The sequence below is a fragment of the Sarcophilus harrisii genome, chromosome 3, assembly GCF_902635505.1.
Source record: "Sarcophilus harrisii chromosome 3, mSarHar1.11, whole genome shotgun sequence".
Lineage (NCBI taxonomy): Eukaryota > Metazoa > Chordata > Mammalia > Dasyuromorphia > Dasyuridae > Sarcophilus > Sarcophilus harrisii.
This window is the reverse complement of record NC_045428.1, coordinates 601,145,250-601,163,222: the sequence shown is the minus strand read 5'-3', so window position 1 is coordinate 601,163,222 and position 17,973 is coordinate 601,145,250. Positions and strand designations below refer to the sequence as shown.

At 67.3% G+C, this 17,973-nt stretch overlaps 1 protein-coding gene and 1 pseudogene across 1 annotated transcript; one reads left to right on the top strand and one right to left on the bottom strand.

Annotated features, from left to right (window-relative positions):
* Window positions 1-1,344: 1,344 nt before the first annotated feature.
* Window positions 1,345-6,716, top strand: LOC116422696 (splicing factor, arginine/serine-rich 19-like). Its single transcript, XM_031961758.1, is given in 8 exon segments — window positions 1,345-1,459; window positions 2,383-2,491; window positions 2,873-3,117; window positions 3,120-4,299; window positions 4,364-4,644; window positions 4,647-5,312; window positions 5,432-5,609; window positions 6,374-6,716. Coding segments are annotated over 8 exon segments (3,117 nt in total).
* Window positions 6,717-7,294: 578 nt separating this feature from the next.
* Window positions 7,295-9,499, bottom strand: LOC116422695 (annotated as a pseudogene).
* Window positions 9,500-17,973: the final 8,474 nt, after the last annotated feature.

Below are 17,973 nucleotides of genomic sequence, written 5' to 3'. Positions count from 1 at the left end.
TGAGCCGGAAGTTTCCCTGACCGGGCCGTAAGAGGGTCTCGCGCGTCGGTGTCGGGGCGGTGCCCTTGTCCACGGAGGCGGGGCCGTGGAAAGGTTTTCGGGCCGCAAAGGTGATGCACAGGAACTGACCGCCCGGGGACTATGCAAGTTGTCAGAGTTGAATCGACGGATCCGAGGGGCGGGTTTAGGGAATGAAGGGGGCCTTGCCTGACTGACTGAAGTCCGCATTCCAAACTCATGAGCCAAGGCCGAGATTGGAGAAAGGGGTGGGGTCCCCTTTGGGCTCCAAACTTCTCAGCCGCCAAATATTTCAGTCCTCTCCCTCTTTATCTGACTGGATCTCCCAGGAGAAAACGGAGGCCCGGAGAGGGAGGGCTAGGTCAGAGTCGCCCTTTCCTTCCGTCACAAATCGTTCTGCCTGTAAAACGCTTAGTAAAACCTTTTCCCTTCCATCCCTCCCTCCTTCCCTCCCGCATCCCATCAGGGCCGAATCCTCTAGGATGGGGCGCTGGGGTCCCTGGGGAGAGAAGAGGGGGGGAGCCAAGGTTGGGTGAGGCCACATTTTGATCTCGCTTGACTACGACTCCCGAAAGCCTTTGCCTCAAGACTTTTGCTTCCTTGCTTCCGGTCGCGCGCAGAGCTCGGTGAGGTTAAATTGGGAAGTGGTGGCGGTGGGGAGGGAAGCGCTCGACGCTGTCAGCCCCACCTTCCTTCCTCTCTTCCTCCCTCCCACCCTCCCACTCTAGCTTGGCTCTACTTTGCCCCGCTTCCGCGCGCCAGGGAACTACGGCTCCCGGCGGGCCCCGCGCGCCACCGCGCTGCCCATCGGGTAGCGCAGTTCTCCGGCCGGCTGCTCTGGGCGGGCGACTCTCTGGTTGGACTGCATCTCCCGACGTGCCTGGCGGCATCGCGCGCCCGGCCCCGCCCCACCCCGCCTTGCCCCGCCCGCTCCGGGGCCCCTGAGCCGCAGCCGGAGGAGCGAGCGAGAGGAGATCGAGACGAGAAGAGAGAGAGGAGGAGGCCGCGGAGGCGGAGGCGGAGGCAGGGGAGGAGGAGCGGCGGCGAGCGGGTGAGGGACTGCGGGCCGGGGGAAGGGTGGCCGGAGGGACCGCGGGTCGGGGCAGGGGGAGGCGCCGAGGCCCAGGCCGTCGCCGCCGCCGCCGCCGCCGCCGCCGGGGTAAGATGGCCGCCCGATCCAGGCCCCCGAGCGGAGCAGCGCCGCCGCCGTCTACGCGGCCGGACGGCGGAGGCCGGGGGGAGGGGCGGCCCGAGCCGGCGGCGTAGACGCGGCCTGGGGCGCGGCCGGGGGCTAGAGGAAGCCGCGGCTGGGGGGGCGGGGGGCGCATGGCTGTCGGAACAGGGGCCGGATTTGAAGCCCCCCATCTTCGGGAGTCCCCGGGGCCGCTTCTGGGCGGACCTGCAGCCGCAGCCTGGGAGACCAAGGGGGCTCCTTACTCAGGTCTGGGAGCGGGATCACGTGGGCTGCCCCCCCCCCCCCGGGGGGGTGAGCACGGCGGGACAGGTGTCAAGGAGAGGGCTGGGGGGGCTGAAGGCCCGGCTGGAGGGCGGGGGCCCGCCCTGGGAGCTGGAGGAGAAGCCACTGGACCAGACCCGACCGCCCACGGCGGAGCTGCCTGTTTTACCCCCGAAAGGAAGACTTGCGGGGTCCCAAGGAGGGACGTTAGGGGCCCCTGGGCTCCGGCCCTCAGCCCCCTGGACTGTTTGAGGGGTCCCCAGCTGCTGGGCCCTGGGGCCAAACGGGGAAGGAGGGGCGGTCGGGGGAGCTTTAGGGGAAATGGGGGGTCTGTGGTGGTCAGGGACGGGCCCCGACGGCACGTGGGGGGGGGAGTCCGTGGCCTTAGGGGGGCCCTAGACAGGGGTAGATGCTTAGGAAGGTCTGGGGAATCCTGTTGGGTGTCAGGGTGGCCAAGTCTGGGTATAAGGGAGCCTGGGTCCGGGGAGGGGGTTCAAGAGAGCACCAAGGGGGTCACGAGGGTCGCCGACAGAGCGAGGGGGGCCTTTGGGACATCCTGGCCGCACACAGCCCCCTCCCCCGCAGGTGACCATGGAGGAGGAGGAGGAGGAGGCGCCTCACCAGATGAGCCCCACAAGGCGGGGAGGTCCCCGGCCTGCCTGATTTGAGACCCCTGCCTGGCCAGCCCGCCCCCTGCCCTCCCCATCCTGGTGAGGGCTAATTGGGGGGCCCGGGGGGTGCCCAGTCCCCCTCTGAGTGCTTTTCTTTCCCCCTTTCTCGCGGCCCTCCAACAGGCCGAGGGGGTTCCTGGGGGAGCTGAGCGGGAGAAAGGTAGCGGAGCAGGGGCTGGACGGGTCCACCGCGGGTCCCCTGCCTCCCACCCCTGACCCCCTGTGTCCCCCTCCCAGATGTTTCCGGCTGGGTCCCCCAAGGAACGTTTTGCCGAGCCCCAGAGCCGGATGTGCCTGGGGGCCGGGGCGGGAATGCGGGCTGCCGGGAGTCTGGGGGGCCCGGGAGGTCGGGGGGCTGCTTGGGGGTCCCCTTTGGTTTTGAGGTCCCGACTTGGTTACAGGGGGAACCTGCCCCGTAGTTTCTGGCGGGGCTTTGGGAGGCTTGAGCCCCGACCCTGGGCCCCCCGCCCGGACTCCCGGCGGGGAGGAGTAGGGTCCCCTGGGGTTGGGGAGGGCGGCCTTGTCCGGCGGCCCGCCGACCTCCTGGCTCCACAGGAAGAGCCCCGGAGATGCTGGAGCGGTGGCCGAGGTCCATCTGGGGATGGGGGCCCCCTCTCCCCATCTCCCCCCCTGACAGCAGCCGGGCCTGAGGGTCGGGTCAGGGAGCAGGCTGGGGGGGTGGGGGGGGGGGCCCCGGGGCCCCCTCACACTGCCCCCCACCCCGCAGGGCCTGCTGCAGCCGGGCCTCCTGGGCCCCCGGCCGCCGGCCTCCCCTGCGGACATGGGCACGGGGATGGGGACCGCCCCTCCCCCTCCCCCTCCCCTTCCCCTCCCTCCCCTCCCCGTCGCCCTCGCCCTCACCCCACCCCACCCCCCCCCCCCCTGCTCCTCCATGACACTCGACCCCTTCCAACAAGGCCTACCCCCCCCCCCCCGAGCAGAAGGGCGACCCTGAGCCCACGGGTCCAACCCCGCCCCGGGGACGCTGCCCCGGGAGGAGGAGGAAGAGGAGGAGGAGGAGGAGGAGGAAGAGGAGGAAGAGGAAGAGGAGGAGGAGGAGGAGGAGGAGGAAGACGAGGAGGGCCTCTCGCACAGCATCAGCCGCATCTCCGAGACGCTGGCGGGCATCTACGACGACAACAGCCTGAGCCAGGATTTCCCCAGCGGGGAGAGTCCCGGACCCGAGCCCCGCCTCGGGCCGCCCCCACCCCGCCGACTCCACCAGGGAAAGGGCCCCCGCCCGGGCCTTGTGGTGGGGGGAGGGAGGCCGAGGGGGGGGCAAGCCCCTGGAGGTGGCACCACCCCCCTTCCCCCGCGGCCCCACCCTGACCCGAGATCAGGAAGGAGACGGCAGCCCAAGAGGAACCGCGCCCCCCCGGGCCCTGCGGGAGCCGGGGCCGGCCCGCCCACGCCCCTTCGGGCCGGAGCCGCCCGCCACCACCGGGCCACCCCGGCCGGGCCCCTCCCTCCGCCGCGGGCCCCGAGGGTGACGACTTCCGTCCCGCACCGGAGTCCGACGGGAGGGGGCCCCGGGGACCTGGGCACCCTGTCCCTGCCGACCTCCACATCCAGCGACCCCGCTGGACCGGCCTGGATCTCCGGGCCAAAAATCCACCCAGCGGGCGGGAGCGCCATCGCAGCGGTCTCCCTCCCCGGCCGGACGCCCACTGCCCCGGCGCCCCCGAAGAAGTCCAAGCGGGATCCGCGGGAGCCCGGAGCGCCCCGGGCCGGGTCCCGCCGAGCCCCGCCCGGGTGGGACCCAAAGCACCGTCGCGGGATCCAAGCCCAGCTCCCGGTTCACGCCGGGCCACGTCCAATCACCACGGCCACGGGCATCCTGGTCCCCGAGCCCGGGAGGAGGCGGGAGGCCAGGTCCCGGGTCCCGGGAGAAGCGGGCGGCGGGGCGGTGCCGCCCCGCCCCGCTTCCTCGCCTCCCGCCGGGGCCCACCGGGACCGCCGGGAAGGTAGCAGCAAAAGAAGAAGAAGCGGTCCCCCGGGCGAAGCGGGTGGGGGGGACCCCGAAGGTGTCGGGGCCGACGGAGCGGGGAGGGGCGGGGGGGGCCTGCCCCCCATTCAGGACCCCACGGACCACCCACCTTTCCACGCGGACCACCGGGGGAGGGGAGGCCCGCCCGCCCGGCCCCTCAGCCGGAGGTCCCGCCCGGCCCGCCCCCCTGCCCAAGGAGGTTCCAGACTAGAGGGGCTGAGCTGGGGAGAGGGGGGCGGGGCGGAAGGGGTCCGCGAAGGAGCGCAAGCGGTCGGCGACCCTGGCCCCCCGTGAGAAGGGGCGGAAGAAGGCGGCTTCCGAGGGGCCGGAGCGGGAGCGGGACAAGGGCTCCAAGAAGGCCCGGCCTTCCTCGGGCAAAGAAGCGGCCCCCAAGACCGCCAGCGGGGGCAGCGGGCGCAAGGTCAAGCTTCAGTCCAAAGTGGCAGTCTTGATCCGAGAAGGGGTCAGCAGCACGACCTCCGCCAAGGAGGGCGCCGCAGCCACAGCCCCCAGCTCCATCGGGCGCGTTCAGCCCCGGACCGGAGAGCCCCTCCTTCCTGGGCCAGGAGGGCCTCCAGCCCGCAAGGGGTGGCCCCGGGAGGCCCCAAGCTCAAGAAGGCCAAAGTCAAGGCCAAGGCTGGCCTCAAAAAGGTCAAAGGGTCAAAGGTGAAGACGAAAGGCACCAAGACAAAGAAGAAGAAGGCTGGCGGGAGCGGAGCCGGGGCCACCCTGAAGAAGTCCAAGGCCGACAGCTGCAGCCAGGCCGGCCCCAAGGGGGCCGAGGAGACGTCCTGGTCTGGGGAGGAACGGGCCCCTGGCAAGCCCCCCAGCCCCCCCACCCCGAAGGCGGCCCCGCCGCCCCCAGCCCTCACCCCTGACTCGCAGACCGTGGACAGCAGCTGCAAGACGCCCGACGTGTCCTTCCTGCCCGAGGAGCCGGCCAGGACCGGGGGCCGCGGCCGAGGCCGTGGAGACCAGGAGGACGGGGAGGAGGAGGAGGAGGAGGAGGAAGAGGAAGAAGAGCAGCCGGGAACCACCACGGCCTCCGGGGCGATTGGGGGAGGCGAGGAGGAGGAGGCGGAGTCAAGCGCCCCGAGACGGACCCCCTGCTCTCTGCCCCCCGGGGCCTCCTCCCCCCATGCCTTGGAATTTGCCGGCAGGGTGGATTGTGCCACCAGGTGTTGGCCTGGAGTCTGGGCCGAGGGAAGGGGCCTGAGGGGGGGATGGAGAACCGGGGGGCGGGGGAGGGGTGCGAGGGGCCCGCCCTGACACGCCTTCCCAGCCCTTCTGCCTCCCCAGTGACCGCCCTGCTCTTCAAGATGGAAGAGGCCAACCTGGCCAGCCGGGCCAAAGCCCAGGAGCTGATCCAGGCCACCAATCAGGGGGCACTGCCCGGGGCTGGGGCCGGGGCTGGGGGCCCCAGCCCCCCCCACGGCGCCCCCCCGATCCTCGGCCACGCCGCCGCCCCGGGCCCTGGGTGGGGCCGGCCCCGGGACCGTGCTGGGGCCCCCCGGCCTTCGGGCTACCTGCCTCACGGTGGGGGCGATGGGCTGCCTCTAGGAGGCTGCACCCCTCCCCTTCACCTGAGGCTTTGGGGGCCCTGACCGCGGGAAGGCAGCAGCAGCCCGGGGCGGATGGACACCGACAAAGGAGTGTCCCCCGGGAGTGGGAGGCCGGGGGTGGGGGCCTACGTCAGGCTGAGGAGGAGCCGAACTAGGAGCCCCGCCACCCGGGGGCGCCACCGCCCTGCCGGAAGCGCTGGGCGGGGAGGCTGCCCTAGGAGGTGGCATTTGAGGGGGGCCCAAAGGAAGCCTGGGGAGGTCATGGTCAGAGCACAGAGGCGGTGCCCAGGGTGGAACGGGGGGGGGTGCCCCCGGAAGGGGGAAGGGCTAGGGAAGATGGGAGAGGGAGGCGGGGACGATTCTGGGATTTCCTGGAGGCGATGGGGCAGGGAGGGGGAAATGGGGGACGAGCCCCCAGCAGCAGGGTGTCCAGGATGGCAGCAGAGGAGGTGGACCCGCCCCATCTTGGATGGGGGGAGGATGGGGGAGGAGGACACTGAATAAAACGCCCCTTGGTGGAAAACACCAAAATGGTAATGAGGGGAAGAGGGCCCAGGACCGAGCCTAAGGGACATGGGGGTCAGAGGAGGGACCCGAACGGAGTCCCAAGGGCTCGGGAAGGCGGCAGGGCAGGGCGCCCCTGCCCTTGACCCCAGCCCACCTCTGTTTGGACCTGAAGAAGCACACGAGGAGCCGGGCAGGAGGAGGTGAAGCTGGCCATCAAGCCCTACTACCAGAAGAAGGACATCACCAAGGACTTACAAAGACATCCTGAGGAAGGCGTGCCGGGTGGGGCACCTCACCGGAAGGGGGAAGGAGGGGGCACCCGCCCCCCCACGCTGATCGCCCCTCCACCCCGCCCCAGATCACAGCAAAGGGGAGATCAACCCCTGAAGGTGAGCAACCTGGTCCGAGCCACGCCCAGCGCCACTACTTTGCAAGCACGGCCGCAGCCTGGGATCCCCCTCGGCCGTCCGGAGCCGGCCCTGGACAAGGCCCGTCCTGCCCGGCCCCCACTCTGAGCCCCCCTATTTTTCTCCTTCCTCCCCTTTCCCCCACTGAGGGCTTGGTGGGATTGGGGGCATTTGGGGGACCTGCCTCCCCGCTAGCCTTCTCCCCCCCCCAGGCCCTTTTCCCTTTCCTTTCTTTGTGCCTCTATTCTCCAGCCCAGTTAAGGATTTCATGAAATGTTCACCCTCCAGCTTTGTCTCTGGCCCTTTTTTTTTCTGGGGCCGGGGGGGGAAGGAAGGCCTGCCCGGCGGGGCCCCACCTCATGGAACCTGGGAGGGGGAGAGCCACCTTCCCCTGGGCCAGCCCGGACACAGCAGGCGGGGGGAGACGAGGGGCCAGGTCCCTAGCTGGGGAGGGACCGGGGCCGATGTTGGGACTCCCGACCCCGCTGTGGGGCCAAAGACTAGACGAAACTAAAAGCACCGAGCAGCCCTTTTATTTTGCAGAGAAGGTACAGGCTCGGGAGGGGTCAGGTGGGGTCTGCAGGGACCCGGGGCCCGGGAGGGGGGGGACCCATCAGCAGTGAGCCCGGACCCCACTGCATGGTGGGGCGCCCCAGGAGTGGAGCCAGGTGAGGGAGGGAGAGGTGTTAGATCTGCAGGTCCACCTTCCAGGGAGGAGCCTCCGCCGCGCCACCCGGGAGCGCCGAGAGCGGGGGCACCACCTGGAGAGGAGAGAGGGCCGGCCCAGAGAAATGGGCCCTGTACCAAGGGGCCGCACTGCTACTTCCCCTTTTGCCCCTGGCATGGGCCCCCAGAGCCTCCCGTGTTCAAGGCTGTTGTGGCAGCAGCCCTGTGGGCCTGGGCCCCCCTGCTTGGCACAGAGTTTGGGAAGAGCAGAGCCAAGGGTTAAGCAAGATTCCCAAACCGGGTCGGCCCCTGGAACGTGGGCGGGCTCAGGGCCTGTTGGGCACCTTTGACCAATAAGCTTTTTCCACGGTTGGGCTTCGGGGCCAAGGCCCCTAGGCTGAACCAGACGGTGTACTGGGGAAGGGGACCCCTTCCAGGGGAGATGAGGTCTGGAGATACATAAAGGGGGCCTCAGGGTTGGGGTCCGGCCCTCCCCGGGCCCCTCCCCAGCCTCCCCAGCCCACTGCTCACAAACTGGGAAATGTAAGACTTGTGGGGCGCCTCCTTTGGTCACTTCCCTGCCTGTGGCCCCCCGGGTTTGGGCCCTCCCAGGGCCCAAGGCCCGGCAGTGGCCCAGGCGCTGAGCCCCAGCCCCCTGGGAGGTCCACAAGGCCAGCCTCGCCCCAGGCTGCCCAGCACCTTGCCCACATAATAGGCCAGCGTGCTGATCAGCCAGGGTGCTGCTGGGCTCGGGCAGGGCCAGGGCGGTTCCGCCACCTGGGTCCCGCCTCCACCCCAGGGTTCGGCCCAACCAGCCGCAGGCCCCCAGGCAGGAGAGGCACTCCTGAAGGACCTGGCGGCCCTGTAAAGGCCGCACCTCATACTCGGACTCTGGAGACAGAAGAGCAGGCCTGAAGGCCCAGGCGGGCGGCTTTGGGCCCTGGCTCCCCCCACCTCCCAGCAGGCCTGGTACTCCACGCAGGCCATTGGCCAAAAGTGCCATCAGGGGGTTGCAGGCCGGGGCCGGCTCTGGTGTCTGGGGAGCTGCTCCAAGATCGAGTTGGGGCTGAAGGCAGAGCGGGAGCAGAGGAAGGGGCTCAGCCTCGGGGCGTGGGAGCCTGGGTTCCAGGGATGCTGCCTCCCCGACCCTACCTTCGGGGAGCTGCTGGGGTGGCTGCGGGACAGGGTCAGCGTCTTCAGGATATCCTGGATGGCCTCCTGTGGGAGAGAGGCACAGGTGGCACCCGGGGAGGCGGCTGGGTCGGGGCCATTCCTGCCCCACCGGGACCCTCACCTGCTCCTCGGGCTCGGGCGGCTGGGCCGGGACTCCTGCCCTCCCCGACCTCGGGCAAGAACTCGTAGATCTTGTGCGGATTCTGCGAGTCCCGGCTGCGGTTGCTGAGCACGCGGAGGTTCTTCTTGCGGTCCAGCGCGCCGAAAATTCCGCTTCCAGGTGGCTGGGTCCGGGGCGTCGATGCCGGGCCGGTAGCTGCCGCTGGCCTCCGCCCACGCCTGCCGGGCCCAGGCGGCCGTGGGCTCGGAGGCGAGGGCGGGCCCCCCAGAGACCGCACCCCCGAGGGGGGCTGACCCCACGGACCACGCCCCGCCCGCAGGGGGCCCTGGTCGCCCTGCCCTGACCTGGAGGCCACGCCCTCGCGATCCGCTCCTTCCCGGTGTGTGTGTGTGTGTGTGTGTGTGTGTGTGTGTGTGTGTGTGTGTGTATGGGGAACACACTCCGCACCTGGAAGATGCGGAAATCGTCCTCCTGTAGGTCCTGGCGGGAGCCTGTAGCTTCAGGGGATGTAGAAGAGCGTGCGCTCTTCATTGATCCACACCGCCCCCAGGAGCCCCGAGTCCAGCTGCTCCCGCAACCAAGGCAGGATCCGCGGCTTGGTCTTGGCCATGATCCGGCAGGCTGGGGTGAGGCGCCCGCATTCAGCGAGGTGGAGGCCTCGAGCAGCCCTGCCTCCACCCCTAGAGCTGGCGTGCGGGGGGCGCGGCGGCCGAGAGCGGAAAGGCTTCGGGGAGCGGGGCCCAGGAAGTGGAGATCCCAGGGCCCATTCTGTGGATCAGGAAACGAGGCTCCCAGAAGAGCCGGGCCGGACCTGGACGTATCCCACCGCTCCCGGCTCGCGGAATTCCGACACCTCCCCACACCCTGCTCCTCCCTAGAACTTTTACCTAGTCCTGGGCCGGGCACCTAAGGGTCCCCTCCCTTTCCGCTGGGCCGCCTCTCCTCACCCCCTCCCCGTCAGCTGATTCCAACAGGTCAAATCCCCACCCGCTGGCACAGCCGGGAGGGCTGAATGACATGGAAATGATGCCCCGCCTCTGGTTCTGCGCCGCGAAGCCTAGGGACTCGCCGGAGGAGTCCCTAAAACTTTGGGGAAAGTTCGAGAGACTCCACCCTGGTCGACAACGGCCTCGGCAAACTACAGTTCCCTTCCGTCCTTGCGCGCGAGAAGCTGGTTCCTCCAAGTGGGGGCCCTAGTGCTTGCTGGTACTTGTAGTGTTTTGTCTGATGCCTCGACGGGAACGCTCCACCCCAACTCGTACCTCCTCCTTCCAAGACCTAAGCTTGCTGCGCTGAACCTGTGGGTCCGAGGCGGGCGCTAGGTGCCCTAGAACCCTTTTCACGGGCCTTCCGGATTCGGACCCAGGAGGAACTGGAGCAGCGGGGGTTGGCGCTTGGCACCTCCCCGCCAGCCTTGCCCAGGCTTTTGCAGCCCGCCGGATCTCTTTCCGGCCCCCCCTTCCCTTCTGTCTCTCCAGGGGTCGGCTATCCGTCTGCCCTTGGGGTCTGCGTTCCTCCCAGCCCCATCCGAGCCCCGCCTTCTCTCTCTGTCCCCGCTTAGTATCTCCAGGTTGCTGCCTACATCTTGGGTCTCTGCCCCCGTCTTTAGGGGCTCCCGGCATCGCTGCCTCCTTTGGAGACCATCTCGCCAGCTGCCCCAGCCCGCTCCATCTCGGTGCTCGAGGTGAGATGAGCCGCTGGCGGGGACGACGACCCCCGGGGCTCAGGAGCCCGTGCGGGCCGCTGACGGGCCCGGGCGGCCCTCAACGGAAGGGGACAGGGGCCTGACTCGGGCGACTGGCGGGGGCGTATGGTGGATGGAGTCCCGGCTGGCAGGAGGCTCGGAGCGCTACCGCCTCCTACCGTCCGGGCGAAGCCCACGCGTAGTCTCGTTTTCTGCACGGCTCCCCTGGCCGCCTTTGGCGGCTTCACGCCAATCCGAGAGGCTGCGGGAACGATACGCGAGGGAGGGCATGCGCAGTGCCGCGAACTCGCCAATGAGCGCATCAGCGCGGCGGGGCGGAGCAACGGAGAGATGGATCGCTCTGTCTGCGGCGGGGTCCGCCGGGAAAGGGACGAGAGGGCGGGGGCTGATGTTGACATAGCCAATGACGACGCGAAACGTCAAGATGGGCTGGTGAGTCGCCTCAAGAGAGCGCACGGAGGTGGTGCCCTGCGGCGAGCAGGGCGCAGTGCGCCGCTAAAAGGCGGCCCTGGGGAGCTGCGGGCGGGGGGCGAGTTGGGGGAAAGAAGATGGCGGCGGCAGCCGAGGCCACGAACTGCATCATGGAGGTGAGCGGGGCCGGGCGGCGGCGGCGGGGCGGGAGACGCCTGCCGCAGCTGGCCGCTTCCATGAAGGCGGCCACGAGCGGCGTCAGGGGACTGCTAGGGCGGCATCCCGGGAGGGCGGCGTGGAGACGGCGACGGCGACGGAGGGGATGGGGCTTGAAGGCTCGCGCTTACTATCCCCTCCCAACGTCGGCCGCTCAGCCGGGGATCGCAAAACGTTGAAGATCGGGGTGCAGGGGAGGGTTTCGCCAGGCGGCGGGGTGGGGGTGGGGCGGTGGGCGCACCACGTGGGGCTGGGGGACGTAGGGCACCACTTCCGGTCCGAGCGCACTTTCCTTCCCCACCCGCGCCCACGTGGCCCCTGCGTGCAGCACCGGGGCCTTCTGGCGAAGGCCCCCGGAGAACAAAGGATCGGACAGCTTGCCAGCGGAGGGGGCAGGGCAACACCCAGGGCGATTCGAGGCCTGCAGGGATGGCAGGCTGGGGGTGACCCCCAAGCGCAGGAGAGGAAGAGGTTGGGGACGGTCCTTCTGCCTCCAGCCCATGGCCTTTTTCTGGGGACTCTGGCCTCCCAGGCTGAGGAATGGGCCGGGGTCCTGTGGTTGAGGAGGGGCCTAGGATAGGCTGGGGGAGAGAAGGGTGGGGGGCTGGGACCCAGAGGGACACCCGGAGGTCAGGGCCTGGACAGATCTATTCCGGTGTCTGAGTCTGCGCAGGCGCCCGATGGGGGGAGGGACTGGGGGTGGCTTACAGGCGCCTGCTGGGGAGGGCGGGGTGAGCAGCTGTGTGAGCTCGTCTTCAGGGAGGAGGGGCTGGGATGTGGGAGGCCCTAGAGAGTCAGCATTGTGCCAAGGGGTTTTGGGTTCTTGAAGCTTCAGCCATGCTGACAAATCTTCCCTGTCCTCCCCAACTTGTCTCCCCTAGAGCCTGAGCCCTGGGAGCCAACTGTTCTCCCTCGTTACTTCTCCTGAGCTTTTGTGGCCACCTTACACGCCTGGATGAGCCCAGCCTACTTAAAAGTAAAGATCTCCCTTGGTGAGCCCTCCCCATCCCCGTCCACGTCCCCACTGCACCGTGAAGTCCGTCTTCTTTCCACAGCCCCAGTCTCCATTAACAGGCTGTGTGGGGACCAGGAACCCCAAATAACTGGAACTCCGCGGGTCCCACACCATACGTCCCGGAGTCATCTACCGGCCCCAAATCGAGTATTCCCTTGTCCCACCCTATCCGTGCCATCCTGATGATTCCTCCCGCCGGAGGCAGATCGCCCCATCCCCACCCGTCTGGGATGGTCCCAGACTATGTCCCCGTCTAGGGCCAAAACGACAGCTCCATCCCTGTCAGTCCCCATCCTCAGAACCCCAACCGTCCCTACCGTCCAGCAAACAGCCATTGGATCCCGCGACTATCACATCCCATTCCCTACAGCCAACCCTTGGGAACGACCTCCCTATCTGTCATTCCAACTCCCCTAAAGGCCTGCCAGATCGTCCAGAATCAAATCTGCCATACAGGGTCCCTATTGAAGGCCCCCTAACCACCGCCCTCCCTGTGCCCCAGGCAAAACCCTCCCTTAACTCCAGCAGTCCCTCCCCAACTCATAACCAGTCCCGATTCCAGACCCCAGTATCCCCCAACCCCGGCCGTACCGAGCCTTCAGAGACTGATATAGCTCTGATGGATCGGGCCCAGAAACCGATAGGGATCAGCTTGTGGGGGTGGGATGAGCCGAGATCAGAAAGTTTGGAACGGAGAAGGAGACAGTCCCCACATGGAACCGAGGGTTCCTCAGAAAGAACACGGACCCTGAGGTCCCCCAACCCAAAACGACCCATCCCAACCCAGGCAGGTCCCGCACGCGAGTCCGAGACCAGCTCCAATGCTCGAGGACATGACGCCCGCTGACCACACTTAGACCCACGCCCACTTTGGCATCCACGAGGAGGGCCCCCGAGGGCGGGCTTGGGGATGGGCAGACCTGGGGCGGGGGCAGCCAGCCCGTCACAGCTTCCAAGGGCCCCTGTCCACAGGAGATGCCCAAGGACGGTGCGGACGCCACTCACTGAACCCAGTCCACAACCGGCACCTGTTCAAGGACAAGGTGGTGCTGGATGTGGGTCCGCAACCCGCATCCTCCGCATTGCCTGCCGCCAAGGCCAGTCCGAAGGTCATCAGTGAGTCAGAGCCTGGGGGCCGGGGGGTGGGGGGAGGGGAGAGCCTGACCCTTCCCTTCCTCCAGATCGGAGGCTCCAGCATCCTCCGACTACGTCACCAAGATCGTCAAGGCCAACAAGCCCCGACCATGGTGAGCTGCCTCCGGGGAGGGTTTGGGGTGGCGGGGCCCCGCTGAGCTATCTTGTCCCTACCACAGTGGCGGAATGACTGTTCAGATGATGGTGAGCCACCCTGTAGCGTGGACGGATCACGAGTGGATGGGCCATTGTCCTTCCATTTAATCCATCAACACCGCCCTCCACGCCTGGACAAGTGGACAGGAGAACCCTGCCCATTGTCCCACGCCCACTATCCCCTTCCCAGTTTTGAGCCCTCCCCACCCCTCAGGCCCCTGATGGACCCATCTCCTCGAACGGCACCACCATGACCGCCATTGAGGATCGCAGCGGCTGACCGCCACAAGGACCACTGTGAGTGGGGTCACGCCAAAGGGCAGTCAAGGGCTGCTCAAATGCCCCTCCCTCCGTCCCCTCAGGTGGAGAACGCCTATATTTCTGATACGTCCCGCATCAAGGACGGGCCAAAGGAGCCTCATTGACGTGGTTAACTCTGCTTGTAGCTGGAGGACCAACGCCCGCCCCATCAAGGTACCAGGGTTGGGGAGGTCTCTGGTGAGGGGCGGCCATCCCAAGGGTCCTTTCCCCAGAACTTTGCTGCCCCTCCCTCCATGTTCCCTTGGATGAGTCAAGGGTCTGGGCTGGTGGCGCATCCTCGAGCCGGGATGGTCTGGGATTGCACACCGGCAGGAGGTGGACATCTACACGGGATGACCTGACCTCACCTCCCCCCTTCTGCCCACAAGTGAAGAGGAACGACTACGCCCACGCTCTGGTCGCCTACTTCAACATCGAAGTTCACCCGCCACAAGCGCATCGGCCTCCCACCCAGTGAGTGGGGGGCGTAGAGGAGGGGCCGCTACAGGCCCCTGGGGATTCTTAGAGGAGCGGAGTTCGGGGCCCCCTCTCCGACTCCCTCCCCGCCTGCTCCCTCTGCTCAGGCCCCAGCCCCTCACACACACTGGAAGCAAAACTGTCTCTACATGGAGGACTACCACGAAGACGGGCGAGAGACTGCACCATCGCATGCGCCTAACGCCAGAACAACGTAAGTCGGGCTGCAGGGTCCATGTGGCTACCTTGAAGGGGAGGAGCCACCTCCTCCCTCACGCACGCTCCCCAACTCCCGCAGCGAGACCTCCCGACTTCACCATCGACCTGACCTGAAGGCCAATGTGTGGAGCTCTCCCTGCTCCCACCATCACTGATGCGCTTGAGCCGGCCCATGGGGTTGTCCCTGCCCCGCCCCAGCCGGGCCCACCACTCCCTGGGCTAGCCCGCCTGGGCCAGCCCACCCCACCCCAGGAGTCAAGGGAAGGCTTGATGCTCTGAGGCCCCCCTAGCCCCTCCCTGTCCCTCTGTCCTCCACCCCCAAGCCCCTGCTCCCTCCCCGCGGGTGAGTGAGGGCCCAAGGGCTTGCCACTGCACTGTGTTTTCTATAACTTATGTTTTTATATGGTTGCATTCATGATAATAAATCGTCAGCTGACGCGGGAGCAAATCCTGGGCTGGGCCAGGGTGGACCTGGGGAGGGCTGGGCTGGGGGTCTCCGCTCTGGGGAAGTCAGTTTCTTCCCTGCTGTCAGAGAACCTTTCTTCCCTAATATCCAGCCCCATTTGGGACCCGCCTACCTGGGACAGCTCCAGAAGGTCTCTCCTCCATTACCCCCTCCCTTCCCAGAAGTGGTCCCCAAGCCAGCTCCTCCCTTCACCAATTGTTCCTGATGGCAGAGCCCCCATGAGACAAAGCTTCTGGCCAGCAGGAGGTGCTGGGGGATGCCTCTTGGATCCCTGCTCCCTCCTAAAAAGGAGCTGTCCACACCCCTTGCCCAAGTCTGGCCCAGGGTTTACACATTAAAGGTCCCTATCTAGCCTGCACATGCCGAGGCTTTGGGCCCATAGAACAGCCAGCCAACTCGGGTCTAGTGCCTCAGTTGTGTCTAGCAGACACTTCATAGGTGGGGGAAACTGAGGACCGCTGTAGCGACTTGTTTGGACTAGCCTGTGGCTGGGCCTCTGTGCCCAACTACCTTCAGGAACACCAGTGGGGAAGCTGAACTGTTGGGAACCTCCCCTTCAGGCCCTGAGGACAGGCCACAGCCCAGCCTGGTCTCTATAAATCTAAAAAAGGGGAAGACGAGTCCCTAAACAGGGCGCTAGTCCAGTATGCTCCATGCCTGGCAGACCTGAACCCTTTGCCTGGGCGGGAGGCGAGCAGACTGGGGAGGTTGGGACGCAGATCAGCGGGCTCCTCCCCTGCTCCATGGGAGAGCCCCCTGCCCAGAATGAACGGAGAACCGGTCTCTATCACCAGTCCCTCTGCCAAGGACAATGCATCTAGCTGGGGTCAGAGGACTTCACTGGGAGGGACAGGACGCGACATGCGCATGGAATCTGCGGGGCTAGATAGACACCCCCCTCGTGCGGACGGAGGTGGGGGAAGGGGACATCCGGGCGCAGGGCAGAAGACACAAGGGGAGGGGGAAGTCAAGATTCCACTTGATGGGGGGTGCGGCCTTCGCATGTTGGAGATTCCAAGCAGTGAGTAGCTTAGACGATAGCTCCTGAAAAGAGTAAACCGGGGCCTGGAGCTGGAGGAAGAGAATCCTGGGATCCACCTGGGCGGGAATTGGAGGAGGGGGCCGCAGATGGGTTGTGGCTGAGGGTCGATATCCGGGGAGCTGGGATTGGAGTCCCGGTAAGGGAGCGGGGAGCCGGCACCCGGCCCTGGCCTCGGCTGCCGGCCCTTCTTGCTCCAAGCATCCCAGGCATGGATGCGCGTGGATAAGCCTGACTCTGCGGGACCCTTCTCCCAGCCCCCTCCTAATGTCCCGCCCCTTGCCTCTGGAAGCTATTAAATAGTGATAATTCGGGTTGGGAATGGTGTTTAGGGCCGCTCTTTCCCATCCTGAGCGGGGTGGATGGAAGCATGGGGCACTTGAGGTGCTGAGCTGCTGTTTTCTGTGGCCCCGAACTGCATCTCCCAGCAGGCCTCTGGTGTATGGCCCCCCTCATAGGCAGCTCCCTTCTACGGTGCCCAAGGTCTCATGGGAGTTGTAGTCAGTCACTGGGGGCCGAGCTGCCCTGCTGAGGGTCTTGGGGGTCAACTCTGCCTCCTCCCTGGGTCCCAGGGCGCCATGGCTGAGGCCTGCCAGGCAAGCGACCTTCCGCCTAGAGCTGGGCCAGGGGACCTGCGGCCAAGGTGGTAATTTGAGCCTTGAAGAGGTTTACAAGGACTGCCGCTCCTGGAGGCGGAGCCTGGCCTAATGCAGGGTAAGGGGGACTTTGGGCCTCCTGCCTGGCCCCCTCCCTCCCCCATCCTCTGCCCCTCCCTGCTCCACCCTCGCGCCTGGGCACTGCCAGGGTCGCGCTGCTCATGCAAGCCCTCGCCCCTTGGGAGCCTCCCCAGGGCCGCTGTCCAAGGTCCTGAAGCCCAGCCCGAGGCCTGTCCAGGTTGGCCCTGGCGAGCCCAAGTAGCTTGTAGCCTCAGTCTTGGAGCGGCAGCCAGGTGGCTTCTGTCCCGGCAGGATGATGTCCTTCCATGGAGCCTGCCCTGCGAGCCCGCCAGCGGGCCTCCTTCTTCGCCGCCATCCAGGGCGCCCGCTTCGTGCAGCTAGACCCCTCCTTGGGGCTGGTGGACTGGATCAAGGCCAACCTCCTGGACTGGTGAGGCTCCAGCCAGGCCCGCGGGCCCTCTGGCCAGCCTTGGTCTGCCCCCACTTCCCGGGCGGTCCAGGGCAGGGCCGCCAGTGGCGGGTGGGGGTGGGTGCTGTTAAACTCCCGGCCTGGGTTGAGCCCCAGCCTGGTCCCTCCCTCCTCCCCAGGGGTGCGCCTGCCCCCGCCTCAAGGGGCTCTGGCGGGCCGCTGCCTCGCTGGGGCCTCTGGACGGCCCTGCTGCTGACCCTGCATGGGGTTCTGCGGCCTTCCTCCGCTTACCAGGGCTGGTGAGCGGCCTGGGGACCCTGTCCTGCCACGGCCCTGGCTGGTAAGGAGGAGCCTTGGGGCCGGGCGCCTGCGCCCCACCTGGTCTCTGTGTCTCAGTGTCTTGCTTTGTCTTGGGGACTGGGGCCCTAAGGAAGGGGAGAGGGTCTGGGTCAGGGCCCTGTGCTTCCTGCCTTCCCAGGCCCTGGTCAGATCTTTTCCGGCACGCCCGACGCTTACACCTACCAGCTGCCTCCTGCCCTGTTCCCCTGTCTCTACGGCGTGGCACTGGCCAAGGTGGGATGAGAAACAGAGTCGGGACTATGGGAATGACCAGATAGGGACGGGGATTGGGGGACTGGGACCCGAGAGTCAGGGGACGGGGTGGGGATTGGGGGCCCGAGTACAGCCAGCATGGTGAGCCAGGAAATCAGGGGCCCATGGGATTAGGGTCTCGAGGGGTCCCGGGTGGCCAGGGGCGAAGCTTGGTCGTGTCCCCCCAGTACTTGGAGTCTGTGCGACCACTGCTGCCAGACGAGGATTTCCAGGCCCTGAGCGGCCAGGCCCGGACCTTCCTCCAGGCAGAGGCCCCCCGGCTGCAGGCTCTTCTGGGCCTCAAGGCCTGGTGGGGCACTCAATTACGTGAGACGATCTGCTCCTGGGGCGTCCTTGGGGCTGGGGAGAGGGGATGGGGGAACGGGGGCACGTGGCCCATTTTGACTCGGCATCCCCCACAGGTGAGTGACTGGTGGGAAGAATACGTCTACCTGCGGTCCCAAAGCTCCCTGCTGGGCGGCAGCAACTACTACATCCTGGTGAGCCCCTCCCCCTGGGGCCGGGCTCCGATGGCTGAAGTTGTGCCAGCTGGGAGGGGGCCCGGCGGTGAGGGGGGCTGGGGCGGGAGG